Genomic DNA, 15,220 nt, shown 5'->3' with positions numbered 1-15,220 from the left:
GGGGGGGGCGGAGGGGGCCCGAGAGGAGGTGAGGAGAGCGGCCGCCCCCCCCCGCCGGGGTCTGCCCCCAACCACCCTCCCTCCCCGCCCGCTTTGCATGGCGCGCTCATTGACCGCCCCGCCGCGGGCCGGGACGGGCTTTGCCCGCACAGGTACGGACCCCCTCGCCGGGAGCCCCTCTCCCCTCCTCCGGCCCCGGGGCTGCGGTGAGGGCCGGCGGGGGGGGGGGGGGGAGGAAACCCGCCCGTCGGTCCCCGCCGCCGGCAGGCTGCCCGTCGCCCCGGCCCCCCTCTCCATCGCTCGCTTGTGACCTGGGGCTCGCCGCGGTGCCTCCGGAGCTGGAAGGGGCGCAGCAGCCAGCGCCGGCCGGCGGTGGGGCCGGGGCCAGGGGAGGCTGGGGTGTAGGAGGAAGGGAGAAGATCACAAAAGAGATGCGCCGGGCGCTGCTTGGGCTTACTGCAATGGCAAGAGGTTGTTACGCCTGGGAGAAATGGATGTGGAGACACCCCCGCCTCCCTTCCAGCGTCCTGGCTTGGGGGGGTGCCAGGGGGTAGCACAGCGGCCTGGGTCACTGCGAGGGAAGACGCGGTGGGCAGCAGGGGAGAGGGCTTGGGGATGTGGAGAAGCCTGGGGTTATCGCTGGTGGCAGCTCCCAGCTGGAGGTTGGCTGAAGAGAGCAGAAGGTGCAGACTAGGGCAGGCCAGGTACCAGCACAGCCTTGCCTTCAGGTATGCTGCAGTCCCCCCCTCCAGCTGATGACTTTTCTGAAGTCCGGGCAGCAGATGCCAAAAAGCGTCAGGAATGGGGTGCTCTGTGCATAGGCAGCAGCACGGGGATGCAGGTGTGTGAGCCCCTTTGTCTGCCCCCACAGATCCTGCTTGCAGCTCGGGCTTCCCAAGAAGAGAGAAAGAACTGCACTGCCTAGCAAGACCCACCTTATTGCCATGGGGCTGGCAGCCCACGGAGGGCAGCTAGGCAGCACAGGAAGGGCAGCGTTCTCCTGGTGTGGTGGGTTGTCCTCACCAGTGAGACCACAGCTCAAAGGGTAGCTTGGGGGGGTGCTCAGAAGCTGGCACATCACTTGTCCTTTGCTGTTGAGGAGCTGCAGTTAGCGAGTGCTGCATAATCCTGGTATTCTCTCCCTCCTTGGTTTAGGAAGAACATGCATGCCCATGCACCGTTGCTCTATATATACAGACTTATATTTAGATATAAATAATTGCAGGAGAGGAATACTGAAGTTCAAGGATTGGGAAGCTGTACAAATACCGTATACTCTGCTCTGCGGCTGTTCCTCTCTTCCTGCTTCCATTCAACAACCCCTGGTGCCATGAGCCCTGGCTCTCCAAACAGATCCTGAAGAGTGAAGCTGAACCGTGAGGCACTTTTTAGCATGAGGACATGCTTGTGCCGCACTGGGATGTGGTCTCTTGCCCCCAGGCCCTGGCAATGCTGGTGCTATGTTCAAGAGAGCAAGAGAGCACAGTGGTTTTTGAGAGGTACCAGAGCGAGAGCCAGTTTGGATGAAAGAAGCGTAGCAGGAGCAGTGCCTGGGTGAGTTTCCCTCGACTACAGTGTCCCCTGGCTCGCAGGGATTACGAGAAGATTGTCTGGGCTTTGATTGCTTCACAGTGGCTGCCAACTAGGGTGTCAGTATAATCTTACCCTGTGGGAGCAGGCAGAAGAGCTGCAGTCCATGACCTGCACTGTTTAGGCTAAGGGCACGTTTCCTGCGGCCAGAAGCTATCACAGACTTGCATGAAGCAGCTGGTAGAGGAGAGGAAAGCTGCAGCCTCCCATGACAGTGCCATGCTTGCTGGTGTCTCATCTGATGCAATGAGGAGAGACCTTAGTGAGGAGCTTGGATTCATGAACTGACCTAGGGCAATCCTCTTGTCCCCAGAAATAACGGGAGGGGAGGGTGTTCCTGCTCCCCTATAGTGCCTGTGTGATGTCCTCATTTCCGTCAGGACCAACTGCTGGTGCCAGCATTGCTGAGCATCCCGGCAGTGTGGCTGAATCCCACCTGTAAGGGTCTATTGGCCAGGGCTGGCAGAGAGCCAGAGGAGATATCTGGGGACTGGAAAATGGGAAACATGCTCTGTCCTGTTTGAAGATGCCTCATCTTGACATATCTCAGGTCACTGTATCCAGGAGCCAAGCAGGGCTTCAGGTGCTGCTCAGCTTGTCCCAGCAAGGCAAGTAGCAAGAGCTACTGGTGAGCCCTGGCTGAGTCCTTGTTCCCTGTTGGCATCACATGCATATACCTACACTTACTTAATGGTGATGAGCTGAATCTTACTCAGCAATGCATTTCCACCTTGGAGGGTAGGAAATGCCAAGGGGCAAGCTCTTCAGCCTGGGAACAAGTGAAAAAATGTCCTTGTCCTGCCGCTCAGGTGGGATCCGATGGAAGGAACCAGTCCTCCTCCAAGTTGCTGTGTAAAATGGAGACCTTGGTACTGTTGCAGGAGCCGACTGCTGGCAGGGTTCCCTGGCTCCTAGATGCTCAGCCTTCCCCTTTCCTCTGCAGTTGGCAACGCTGCTGGCCTGGGGCTGAGCCAGCTCTTTCTTCTAGGCAGGTAGTTCCTGAATCTGGGCTGTAGGCATGTGGGGTGTGATGTGGGTGTTTGCTGGGACCATCCTGACCAGGAGTTTCCAATGTCTGTCCAGGGCCTTGGAAGATGGTGGCCATTCCTAGAAATGACTGGATCCTCCCCACCTGCCTTGTTGTGGGGATTTGAGGTCAAAGGGAACAGGGCTTATTCATTTGTTGCATGATGTAATCAAATTGGCAGGGCGGAGCCATGGAAACTGATGCTCAGGAGTCCCACTGGAGTCTCCTCCAAGCTGCTGCCACAGCCTGGCACTCAGGAGCTACCTGGGCCTCCAGGCTGCTGCTCTGGGGCTTTTTTGAATTGTTTTTTTCAGCCCCGAAGAGGGCTGTCTCTAGGACACCTAACACTGTGAACCCTGGGGCATCTTGTAAAGTGGGGGCTTAGCATTCTGGGTGTGAATAGGAGATTTCAGGTGGGTCTCTGCAGAGAGAGGCAGGTGAGAGGTGTGGGAGGTGAGGACATAGGAACACTTCTTGAACAGGGGGACGGTAGATGGGACTAGGGACAGGCTGTTTCAGAGAGGAGCTTGAAGAGCTTGAAGGATTTCTGGAGTTGTTAATGTTCAAAGTTGCAGGGTAAAGGTTGTAGGGGTGATGAAGGTATTTTGGCCCATGTGCTTGGCTACTGGAGTGCTGGGCAGGTTTGTCCCCTCGAGGCTTTTTTGAGAAGAGGATTCCCCAGATCTCAAAGGTGTCTAGTGCAAGCAGTGGTGGGGGCCCCCTCTTCTATTGCCTCTACCCTGTACATTGCAGGCATCTCCATTTGCTTCATGGCTGCTCATAAGTCATCCCCTCCATCCCTTCCCGTGCATCCCAGAGCAGCAGCTGCAGGTGTGGGACTCCATCTCCTTTCACCTCAAGGGCAATGTCAGAGGCAAACGCTATGTATAAGGGTGGGGAGGCTGTAGCAGCAGTTCACCCCCTGCCTTTCCCAATGTGCGTTACAGTTAGCGTCCAGGTGCCTGGTAAGGGTTGTCCCATGTGTTCTACATGGCGAAGTGAAGCACAGAGAAGGGATTTGACTGTGATCCCACAAAGGAGTTGGCCAAGCCATGGCTGGGCCAGTTCTGCCCTCTAGCACTGCAGAGATGCTTAGGTGCACCTGCAATAGCAGATTTGCTTACCACTCTCCAGTGCTCAAGTCTGAGCAATGGGGGAGGCTCGCAGTGATGGAGGGAAACCCTGTTTGCAGTGAAGTAGGGCAAGCCTTTTGCCTCGTTCCATCAGACTGCAGCGGGCAGATGATGACGGCATTTATATCAGAGCCTGCTCTCCTCCCAGTGACACTGTTCTGGGACAGAAAGGATTTCCCTTTCCTCAGCTTTTTCATCTGCGTGTTTGCTGTGCTGGACTTCTCTAAGGCTGGTTAAGAGCTTGAGGAGGCAACCTTATTCAGCTGCTTCTGCGGGGGGAAGCTGTGGAGCTGGTTGTTTGCTCCTGTGAGCCCTTTGCAGCCCGGGAGAGGAGCAGGGATGCTGCAGTTCCTATTGGGATTAGACTCGCAGCTGGCTCCTCCTCCGTCTCTGCTGTGGTTGTATCCCCTGTCATTGGCACTTGATCAGCTTTCAGAAACCCCACCAGTGTGGCTGATGTGTATGTGTTTTACCTCAAAAGCCTAGGACAAAACTGGGTTGTAAACAGTTTACAGCAGGGGTTAGCGTGACCCTGTAGAAGCGCTGCAGTATCTAAATGCTGCGTAGTCCTAGGAGGAGACTAATGCGTGGACTAGAGCCCTGCTAACACAGTTCCTGGAACCAAGCCTGGGCTGCATCATGCTCCCTGCCGCCCTGCCCTGGGTGGGTAGCCGCAGTGGGGCTTGTCTGCATCTCTGCAGGGTGACAGCCAGCATCGCCCTTCTCCTGAGCAGGACGATGCAGGCAGTGCGGAATGTGAGGGGCCAGGGAGCGATTGGGAGGTGGAATTTGCTTTTCCAAGATGGACCTGGCCAAAGACCTGTCTCCCTGGTGCCCCTTCCCCAACCTGGCAAATGAGCAAGCCGAATGCTTTGCTTTATTCCTTGTGCTCCATTTGCAGATCCCCCTCCCACCGAACAAGGCACTGTTTCTGTGCAAGCCCTCTCACCCCACAGACACCCCAGGGTTAGTGTGTGCCTTGCATCAACTTGAGGCCCCCATTCAGACCCTTCCCATGCTCCAGGTTTGGTGGAGCAGTCCCCTTAGAGCCTCACAGCCAGGGCTGACACTGCTGGGGAAGATTTGCAATGCAGAAGGCAGCTGTGGGAGAGGAAACCTTCAGCCACCTGGGTAGTGGCACAGCAGTCCAGCATGGGAGAGCTGTGCTGCAGCTGAGCAAAGCCAGAGAGATCCGGGCAGGCTCTTGTAACCGCAGCATGGACCTGAGCAGAGAGGGTGCAGCTCAGGCAGCTCTGCCTGCTGGGTGGTCCCCCTTCCTCTCCTCACTCCCTTTTCTCTTACCCGGGGTTCCTTCTTGCCCCATGAAGTGGTGGGTCGCACTGGGAAGACTGGTACGCACGTCTCCATGCCAGAGCTGCCAAGCAGAGCCGCCCCACATGTCTCCCTGTTGCCTGCAGACCAGTGCTACCCCACCTGCCTTCCCTGGGCTCTGTGTCTCTGTCTCCGGCTCTTGCCTTCAGCCGGTGGCCGCAAAGAGGAGGGCTCAGCACTACTGATGCTCGGGATGCCCAGCAGGATGTGCCACCATTCCCCTTGCCACTGGTGGTCCCTCTGGATGTGCTGCCTGCTCCGCTCATTGCAGGCTGGCTGCTGGGCTGCAAGCTTCCTGCCTCCAGGAGAGAAACCTCTGTTGGAGATTTGGGCCAGATCCAGCCCTCCTAATCACAGTGGCAGAAGTCCCACTGGCATGGGGTGGGCCAGGCTTTGGCAAGGTATAGGGAGGAAAGACTAGCACGAGGGACTCTAAGGGACCAAGCCAGGGCTGAGGGGGTCTCCAGGGAGAGTAGGGGAGATTTCTTAGAGGAAAGGTGAGGCCCAGATCTGTCCCTAGACATGCTAGTGGTGTTGTGACCTCAGGTTCTTGCTTTAAATTTCCTTTTCATGCAAGAGTGAGAGTGACCCCCTGCTTTCTAGCAGCGTGAGCCCATTCAGCAATTTGGGATTCCTGGATGAAAGACTCCTCCAGCCCGGTGCGCTCAGTAATGGAGGAGGGATGGGGTCAGGCTTGAACTTCACTGCTCTGAGTGGTTTCGTTACAGCTGGTGTTAGTCCCTGCAATGGTGGAGGTGAGCTCAGGAGCTGTGCTGCATGCAGCTGGGGAGGGAGAGCAAAGCTGGAAGCCTCTTACTGAGTTTTGTGGTGACTGCACAAGGTTGGGGTTCTTGCCCCCCTCTCTCAGGTTGCATCTTTGGAGATTGCTGGGTTGGATGGCATTTGGGCTGGATGAAGTCTTTTGTATAAGAAAGCAAATAACCTCTTTGCATGTTCTCCCTTTGGGTGTGGTAATGTCAGGTCTCACGGGCCAAGCTGGATCAATACTAGAGACTTCAGGGTGTTGCAGAGAGTGGCAGAGGTTTCCTTGAGTGGGTTTTTTCCCTGGTCTTTGTAAAAAGCTGCATGGTTCCTATGGTGAAGGCACCAGGGCAATCCCTTTTAAAAGTCCTATTGCTGAAGTCCTGCCCTTTCCTCACCATGAAAGACCCGTGAGCAGTTTTTCCAGAAGTATGCGCTGTCACACCCAAAAAAACCCCAGTGCAGGCAGTGACACTTGCTGGCAGCTGTGACTGGCCACTTGCCCTCCCTGCTGTGGCAGATCGGTAAGGTGCTCTTCACTGCCTGACTGAACACCTTTTAGGATGTTATTCCATATTCGCTTTCTCTTCCACCAGAGGCGGTTGCATTTCCGTCATGGAAGAGTACTTTCCTGTTTGTGTGGTTTGTACAGCACTTGAGAAACACTTCAGAGCCCCTTGGGCTGCCAAGTGTTGAGGTGGTAATTGCCATTACCAAACAGAGGCCTTTTCAGCTGCTGAAGGTCCGTTTCTCTGCCTTACAGGCACCCCAGGTCGCTTATGCTGCCCTGGTGGGAGAAACTTGAATGTTGCTGTCGGTCGTGACTGGGAAAGGGGGAGAGACTTGAGTGAGAGCAGTGAGAGGCGTGGTGGGATGAGCTGTGGTGAAGTGTTCAGGTGGGACAACCCATCAGTTAGAGCTGGCTGTGCTGGTGGGATGGGTGCCAGGAGTTGAGATATGCAGGGGAGATTCCCCCAGCCTCCATCTTGCTGTGTGCTTCAGTACCCCTGCCCAGGACGTGGCAGTGGTGGGGGTTACTGCCATTGAAGAAGGGGGATGCTCAGGGTGCAGCTTGGCAGAGTTGCCCTCTGCTGCTCTCCTTCATGTCCAGCTGGGCTCTGGCCATCTCCCATGGAGGGGCAGAGCACAGCAAAGGGAAGGGGGGCTTGACAGCTGCCTGCACTGCAGGACTGTCATCCTGGGGGAGATCCCAGCCTCCGGCCTGCCTGCTGAGGCTAGGAGCCCCATGGCATCTGCTGTTTTGTCCCCCTTCGTGGAGCTACAGGTGCCACCGCAGCACCCTGCTACCTGCTCCCCTTCCCCCTGCTGCTGCAGCCTACTGACTCCTCTCTTGTTTTCTCTCCCCTTCTCCCTGGTCTCCCGGAGCAGCAGCGGCCGGTGAAGCAGTCTCTCAGCAAGTCCCTGTGCCGAGAGTCCCACTGGAAATGCCTGCTGCTGTCCCTCCTCATGTATGGCTGCATGGGAGCCATGACCTGGTGCCACGTCACCAAGGTGACCCGGCTGACCTTTGACAGCGCTTACAAGGGCAAGTCCATGATGTACCATGACAGCCCCTGTTCCAACGGCTACGTCTACATCCCCTTGGCCTTCCTGGTGATGCTCTACGTGGTGTACCTGGTGGAGTGCTGGCACTGCTACACCCGCAATGAGCTGCAGTACAAAGTGGACGTGGAGAGTGTGCACGAGCGTGTGCAGCGGATGCAGCAGGCAACACCCTGCATCTGGTGGAAGGCCATCAGCTACCACTACGTCCGCAGGACCCGGCAGGTTACCCGCTACCGCAACGGGGATGCCTACACCACCACCCAGGTGTATCATGAGCGGGTCAACACCCACGTGGCAGAGGCCGAGTTTGATTATTCCAATTGTGGAGTTAAGGACATCTCCAAGGACCTCATTGATTTGGAGAGCTACCCGGCCACGCGGCTCCGCTTCACCAAGTGTTTCAGCTTTGCCAATGTGGAGTCAGAGAACTCCTACCTGACCCAGCGGGCCCGCTTCTTCACCGAGAACGAGGGCCTAGATGACTACATGGAGGCCAGGGAGGGGATGCACCTCAAAAACGTGGACTTCAAGGAATACATGGTGGCCTTTTCCGACCCAGACAACCTGCCTTGGTACGTATCCCACTATGTCTTCTGGGTGGCGGCTCTGCTGACCCTATCCTGGCCCCTGCGGGTGCTAAATGAGTACCGCACCTCCTACGTCCATTACCATGTGGAGAAACTCTTTGGGTTTGACTATGTGGCAGTGACGCCAGCTGAGGAGCGCTCCTTCTGCCGGAGGATGCCCCGCGTCAACACAGTGGACAGCACCGAGCTGGAGTGGCACATCCGATCCAACCAGCAGCTGGTGCCCAGCTACTCAGAAGCAGTCCTGATGGACTTGGTGGGGCTCTCTGGCTGCACCAGCTACTCTGCTTGCCGGTATGGGGGCTACCGGCAGAACTGCGAGCGGTGCCACAGGACTATAAGCAGCTCCTCCATCTTCTCCCGCAGTGCCCTGAGCATCTGCAACGGCAGCCCCAGGATCCCCTTCAGCAGCAGCCGCTTCTCCCTGGGCCGCCTGTACGGCTCACGACGCAGCTGCCTCTGGCAGAGCCGGAGCGGGAGCCTGAATGAGCAGAGCTGCCCCACCGAGCAGACCCGCCTCTCCAGCCAGGTGACTGTGGAGGAGGAAGACCCCCCTCCTTACCAGGATGCCCTCTACTTCCCCATCCTCATCGTGCATCGCAACGAAGGCTGCCTGAACCACGACCACCGTCACCTCCACCGCAACGGGTCCTGTGTGGAGACCTCACTGTGAAAGCAGAGGGCGGTGAGATCTCGTTGTCTGTTGCCTGGCCCGAGCCAGCGCAGGATCTGGGGAGAGGAGTGCAGGGGAGGGAGATGGCCTAGGAGGACATCCCGATGGAGCGGACACAGCATCTCGCTCCAGCAGCCAGCAAAAGCTCCCCGCACCGTGGCTGTGACCTCCCGGAGGGGTGAGTGCTGATGCTCCCCCTGGCATGGCACAGAACTCTAGACCGTCCACCACATGCAAAAAAACAACCAAACAAACCCCACCAAACCAACCCCAAAACCATAATTCATGGCATCAAGATCCAAAGGGGGGAATAAAAAGACAGGCCTGATGCAGGGAGGGGAGTGCTTTGGCTCCCAGCCCTGGCTCCAGGCTGGCTCGTGCTCCGAGGAACCAGCAGCCACCAGAAAGCGCCCTGCTGCACCTCTGCCCACCCCGCTGCCCATGCTGGAGCAAGACCCCTTGCAGGGTGGAGGGGAACATGCCCCTTGGGAGCGGCGTGTAACTGCCTGTGCCTAAAGATTTGGGGCATCCAGGCACGTGGAGCTAGCAGCAGGTTAGAGCAAAGGCTGAAAGCCATGAATCCAGCCCTTCTCCTTCCCCCCGACCGTTCCCCACCCTCCCCACTTTTTTTTTTTAGACCATGCACCGACTGTTACTCTGTTCTCACTGCTGGGAATGGCACCACCTCCAGAGGATCCCAGGCTCAGCTCTTTAGGAAGCGTCGGCACGCCAGCTCTGAGAGTCGGCATCCCCTAGGTAAAGGGCTTTCTGTTTGGGATTACAGCAGGCAGGCAGCACTGGGGAAGAGATGAATGTGCAAACCCAGATGGAGCGGAGATCTGTGGCGCTTCTGATCTGCTTGCTGGAGGAGGGCTTAGCTGGAAAGAGAAAACGGGAGGCCCTGATGAGCTGGGAAAGGGGGGAAGGATCAGGCATTGTGGCAATAGGTGGTGTGTCAAGTGGCTGGGGTCCCTCCCTGGCTTTTAAGTGAGTCCTAGTCAGTTCAGACAAGCATCAAGGCAGGCTATGGTAGGTTCAGCTGCAGTTCACCAATTGATAATAGAGCAGCAGGTTGGTGCATGTCTGTAAGAGTGAATTTTGCATGCGATCAGGCTGGGCTCTGGCTGCAGACTCTGAGCTGCAGGCTCCTGGCAGGCTGGTTTTGGCAGAGAGCTCTGAGGGGCTGAGAGGGAGAAATACAAAAGCACACTGGAGCGTCAGGAACCTGGGCTGGGGAAATGAGGAGCAAAGGGATTCCCTTTCTGTGAGGCCGCACTGTGGGAGCAGGACCCACAGGTGGCAGAGAGGGAGGCATCTGCTGTGGGGGATGCTCTGCAGAACAGAGGCTGGGGATATGCTAGAGGGAAACCTGCTTAAAACCGAGCGGTTTGCACTGCAGAGGTTTTTGCAGAGAGGTGTGAGGCTGTGAGAAGTGAGGTGGCTTCTGTGTAGCCCATTAACCCCTGGGCTCCTCTGCCTTGCTCTTGTCAGGGCAGGTTGGCCTGCTCTGAGCTTTGTGCTGCCCATTCTATCCTGCTGGAAAGGATTTCGGTGATATTGGGCAAGGAGCCTTCATGTCACTGAAGTTGCATTGGTGGCTGCAGTGTGCAGACACCCAGCTTTTCCTTTTCTGTCAACACATCCCCAGATCTCTCGTGTCCCTGTTCTCAGAAAAGCTGCCTCCTTTTCAGTCAGCTCTTTGGGGGAGTGCATGCCAAATCAGCCAGCGATTTCTCCAGAGAGCACTGCTCCTCAGCCTCACCGTGCTTCCCTCATCAGCTGGGGCAGACAACGGCTGAGAGCAGCAGGTCTTGGGTGACAAGAGCAAGTCCATTAGTGCCTGGGCATTCAAGCTTGGTGTCTGCCTCTGCTTCCATCATAGAAGGGCAAGATGTAACAGCAAACAGTGAGGCATTGTATTTAGTCCAGCCCATCTTACTCCTGCCAACTGTTAATGAAGGGTCTGTTTCTCTAGTCATGCTGCTGTACTGCTTCACCTCCTAGATCTTGGGGAGGCTGCAAATGCACCCTTTCACCACATCAGTCCTCTTTTGAAAATCATCCCTTGCTGGCAAGCCTGGGGCGGTCAGTGCCTGTGGGTGTTGTAAGGCTCCACTTGGCTTTGCTCCCAGAGCTGTCTGTTCTTCTGCTCTTGGTGCCTTGCATGTCCTGGTCAGTGTCTCTTGCCCTTTAAGTCAGCTTGTCCTGGATCTCAAATGCTAGACTCCAAACAATGGCAGTTTGAACAGGAAGTCCCTTAAAATGTCACTCCGTTATGATTCCATTTTGTCATCTGCCCTTACTCTTGCTACCAGACCTAGATGTTGGGTTAAATAAGAGGGTCCCTTTGAGAACAGAGAAGCATAAGGTGTCTGGTGTGGGCACATCCCTCTCTGCGTTTTATTCTCATTATTATTGACATGGATTCAGAATGGGTGAAAGCGGCTAAAGCCCCCTTGGCTGCCCTGGAATTTCCTTGCTTTGTGATGACATTTGGCTTGCTGTGTGCTTGTGCTTCTCTCTCCAAGGGCCTAATGTAAGCCAGGGCCAATGCTGAGGGTCCTCGTGACTCTGGGGAGATAATGGTGTGTCCTTGTATGTCCCAGTGAATCAGGAGATGTTCAGTCAGTGGAGCTGCAATGGGTCATTAGTGAGGAATGTGGTCAGCTTGTCCTTCCCAACATATTCTCTTTGAAATCTCCTACACATTGCTTAAATTAGGCTGTGATGGCTTGTCTTTCTATCTCCAGCCTCCAAGGTGCCTTGGACAGATGGATTTATCTAAGATTTGGCAGGCCTTTTAGTTCCCTGGGGCAAAGACAGTCCTCAGAATAGGGATGTAATCTGTAGGGTCTCTCTGCCCCTGTCCTTTAGCACCTGCAGCAGAGTTCTGCTTTCAGGCACCTTGTCCTTGGCTCTTTCTGGGCCTTTTAATGAGATTGCCTCAACTTGTTCCTCTGGCCCCATTTTCACCCATGAAATCTTATTCTGGAGGTGGTCTATCCAGGTGGACACATGTATCTTTGAGGCACTTTGGCCAGCAGGATCCGTGCCATCTTTCTGTTGCTGAACACCTTCCCCATGCACATAGTGCCAGCCACAGTCAGGTCCCAGATGTAGTCCCAGTACCATGGTCTGTGGTCGCCCCAGACCAACAGCACCCTGGGAAGTGGGACCTCTCTAGTCAGTGCTCCCTGCTGCATGTCAGGATTTCTCAGAGATCCCCTTCCTCATATTCATGGCCCTGCTACCCCACTGCACCTTGTGGAGCTGCCCTCCATTCTCGCCAGGCTGGAGACCTTCCTGCCCTGTCTTAGGCTCAGAAACAGGGGATGGCACACTTGGGCATGGGAGGGGAGCAGGACTGGGCAGGAGCTGCCTGGTGGCTTGGCAGAGAAGTGGTGGAGCTGAAGAGGACAGACTGAAACTGGGGTTGTGCTCCCTGTCCTCCTCCCTGCCTGCAATGGCAGGGCAGCATGTCTAGCTAGGCAAGGAAGTTCATGGTAGGCAACTGGGCTCTCCCTTCCCACTCCTGGCACGGGATGCAGCTGGCAGAAAGGGCGTGCATGTACAGGTTGCCTCCTAAGTGTTGGCGAGGGACCCTAGTGCCCTGGGCAAAGAGCAGCTGATTTAATTCTCCTTGCGGCCCAGGTTATCAGCACAGATATCCAGAGGCGGTCTGTCCCTGTTCTGGTGCACAGCCTCTCCATGGTAGAGTGGTCCCATCTCCTCGGCATACAGACATCCACCCGCCACAGCTCCAGGCTGAGCAGCAGTCAGGCGTCTGCTCTTCCTGCAGACTTTGTGTCTGCTCTCTGCCATGTCTGTGTCAGTGATGACGATTCCTTTGGCAGCTCATTCGATGGCCCAGTCTGCTCCTCTCATGATAGCCCGCTCCCTTATATCTAACCTGAATTCTCCCTGCTGTATCTTAATCCCGTTACTTCTCCTCCATTGACTGGTGAGTCTAATTGGCTCTGCTCCTTTTCCCCATGGCCTTTCCAACACAAGCAGGTGTTATCTGGTAACTGCAGCCTTCCCTTCACCAATCACAGGGTCTCCTCTCCCCCACGATCTCACTGGGGAAACCCTGGCTTGTCTGGTGGTGCAGATGTTTCCTCTGTGTAGTGAGTCTGTCCTTCCTGCTCTGAGCGCGGCCTGGGCAAGAGGAGAGGGCCAAAGGTGCAAGCAATACCTTGGTCTGTCAGGCTGCCTGTGTCCTCATTTCTGGTGCAGAAGATCTCTTCAGCATATGCGAAGTACACAGAGCTGCTGGCCCCTTACGCAAGGAAAGCAGAACAGCCTGCATCACCCTCTGGAAAGGTGAAAGCCGGGTGCTTGTCAGTACGAGGGGGCAATAACTAGAGGATCTCCGCAGTCAGACGGCTTTGGTTTTTTCCATACGTCATTCACCTGTTGCAGCTTTCCACGGGCCAAGAGTCAGGCTCAGCATTGCACTTGTCATCAGGCTTTCCTCAAGTACCGGGCCAAGTGAGGCGGGAACACTGCCAGCTCCTCTTCCTGGCCCTTCATGGCGCTAATACCTCCCTAGAAGAGAGCTAGTCCTTACTGCTGCAAGGCTGGACAATAAGTTTGGGCTATTTGGTGTTTCCCGTTGCTGCCAGTATAGTTGTCAGGTACTTAAAAGCTCTCCAGCTTTCCTGAACTAGAGAAAGAGAGAGAATGAGCATGAGAGAAGCTCTGGATTAGCTGATCTTCATCTTCCAGAACACACTGGATTCCCTCCAGATAGTGCCTAGCACTTTGCTTGTGCAGAACCAGGCAGTGACACCAACCAGCCTGGTGGTACTTCTTGAGCCCACTGTGTATTATGCAGACCACACCAAGGAGGGAGATTTCAGAGAGGGCTTTTGGGTTGAGCAACTGTAGGGGCATTCATTAGGACAGGGAGAGGGAATCTCAGCTTATGGCTAAGGCCAAGCCTTCCAGAGTCACATACCAGGTGAATACTCAGGATTAGTGCTGGGGAAACTGCTGTTTTTCTGATGTCAAACAAGCACACCCCTCTCCCTTTCCACTCCCCATAAAATGCACATGTTAGAGACCCATCCCATCCCAGCCCTCTTTGTTGTCTCTCCACTCAAGAGGCTGCAGACCTGTTTAGTAACTCTGATGGATGCCCATGGGGAGGGGACTGCAGGAAGAGGTTTATTAAGTGGAAGTTTAAGAAAGATAGGTAGCATCCAATGTCAGTAAAACAGTGCCTGCTGATTAGCCCGTGGGAAGAATAATACCTTTTAAGCTCTCCTTCCAGCCTTTCCAACCACAGCTTCAGTACTGCTGTCTAATATTACCAGGGTGCTGCCTTACTTTTAGCAGGGTACAATGCTGCTGCAATGTGCTCCTACTCTGCTGCAGTAGCTGTAGGGCATGGGTCTGAAATACTACACCACCACCAAGAAGTTGTGTTACCAAAGAGCTGTAAGTCTCAATTTGTGATATGTGCTTATAATCATCTTTCATTCATATTTGGTGGTTAGAATAAGGTCTGTATGAATATGATCTGCATCCAGATCATCTTAGAAATGGGACATGGTTTAAGTGTTAGCTCTATTTGGTAATGCTGCTTCCTGTGATGTGTGTGGGCCTAGAGTCTCCACTGAGCCACGTATGCGTGGGGACCAAAGGCTGGTTCATAGGACCTGGGAGCCCAGTGAGGACTTGGGGCTGAGCCTGCCTAGGGCTCTTTTCCTTGTGGGCATTCTGGAAAAAGGGGAAAGGAGCTTAGCCACATTTCAGGTAGAAATTAATGGGCTATGTTCATTCCTAGTGTAATTTTATTGAAGCCAGTGGTACTATACCAATGTGAGCTTGGCTTAGCAACTTCTTAGAGTGGTCTGTCCTTGAGTCCAGACAAATTGATCTGTCACAGTGTTGATTTGATGCATAGAGTTCGTGTTGGGACTTGGCCAACATGAATGAATGTTGAATATCTACTGTCTCTGCAAGCAGTGGGTTGAATTGTTCTGCTCTACTGCCTCCATCACAGCTGCTCTGCCAAGGGAAACATTATGCCCATGGATGCGATCTCGTCAACTCCCTCAAAAGCAGGCTAACAAGCAAATTGACCTCCACTGCGCTGGGAGAGGAGCCTTCTCCCACAGGACCGGAGCCTTTCCACACACGAGGGAAGAGAGATCCCAAGGACAGAACTGAACCTGCAATACCCATGGCCTCATGGCCTCCCCTTCCTTCTTCCTTCTTCACCTCGTCTGTCTGTCTTGGGGGAGGGACAGTTTCTTTGTGGAGTTCAGCAAGCTCCTCATCCTGCAGCTCATAAACAGGGTCTACTAACAGGTACATCATCCACCTATGCAACACTTCCAGAAGCTGCCGAGTTTTCAGGAGCCCATATCAATGTGCAGCGTGGCCATCCAGCACTGAGAATAAGCACAGGGGCTGCTGGAAAGCTAAGTGGGTTTTATTTCTCCCTCCCTCCCGAGGAAGACTGTTTTTGTTGGGGCTTTTTGTTCGTTTGTTTGGTTTTTGTAAACTTAATTTGGGCAAATGAAGCTTGTGAGAAATTGGT

At 55.0% G+C, this 15,220-nt stretch overlaps 2 protein-coding genes and 1 long non-coding RNA gene across 3 annotated transcripts in view; 2 read left to right on the top strand and 1 right to left on the bottom strand.

The window, feature by feature from the left end:
- Positions 1 to 5,118, bottom strand: part of NFKBIE (nuclear factor of kappa light polypeptide gene enhancer in B-cells inhibitor, epsilon) — a 27,959-nt gene extending 22,841 nt beyond the window's left edge. Inside the window, exon 1 of the mRNA XM_010581258.1 lies at positions 5,053 to 5,118. Within this exon, the coding sequence (XP_010579560.1) occupies positions 5,053 to 5,118 (66 nt within the window). The remainder of the gene's footprint in view (positions 1 to 5,052) is intronic.
- A 710-nt stretch (positions 5,119 to 5,828) lies between these two features.
- On the top strand, positions 5,829 to 8,905 carry TMEM151B (transmembrane protein 151B). The gene is made up of 2 exons (XM_010581257.1): positions 5,829 to 5,837; positions 7,234 to 8,905. The coding sequence occupies exons 1-2, from the start codon at positions 5,829 to 5,831 to the stop codon at positions 8,668 to 8,670; spliced, it is 1,446 nt and encodes a 481-aa protein (XP_010579559.1). The 3' UTR covers positions 8,671 to 8,905.
- Positions 8,906 to 9,148: 243 nt separating this feature from the next.
- LOC104840310 lies at positions 9,149 to 15,145 on the top strand. The gene is made up of 3 exons (XR_775250.1): positions 9,149 to 9,223; positions 9,308 to 9,426; positions 14,681 to 15,145. It is a non-coding gene; the product is annotated as an uncharacterized LOC104840310 (long non-coding RNA).
- Positions 15,146 to 15,220: the final 75 nt, after the last annotated feature.

This window comes from Haliaeetus leucocephalus, unplaced genomic scaffold (genome assembly GCF_000737465.1).
Source record: "Haliaeetus leucocephalus isolate CR32 unplaced genomic scaffold, Haliaeetus_leucocephalus-4.0 Scaffold752, whole genome shotgun sequence".
NCBI classification, from domain to species: domain Eukaryota; kingdom Metazoa; phylum Chordata; class Aves; order Accipitriformes; family Accipitridae; genus Haliaeetus; species Haliaeetus leucocephalus.
Note: the sequence above shows the minus strand (reverse complement) of the source record. Positions and strands in the feature narration are given on the sequence as shown.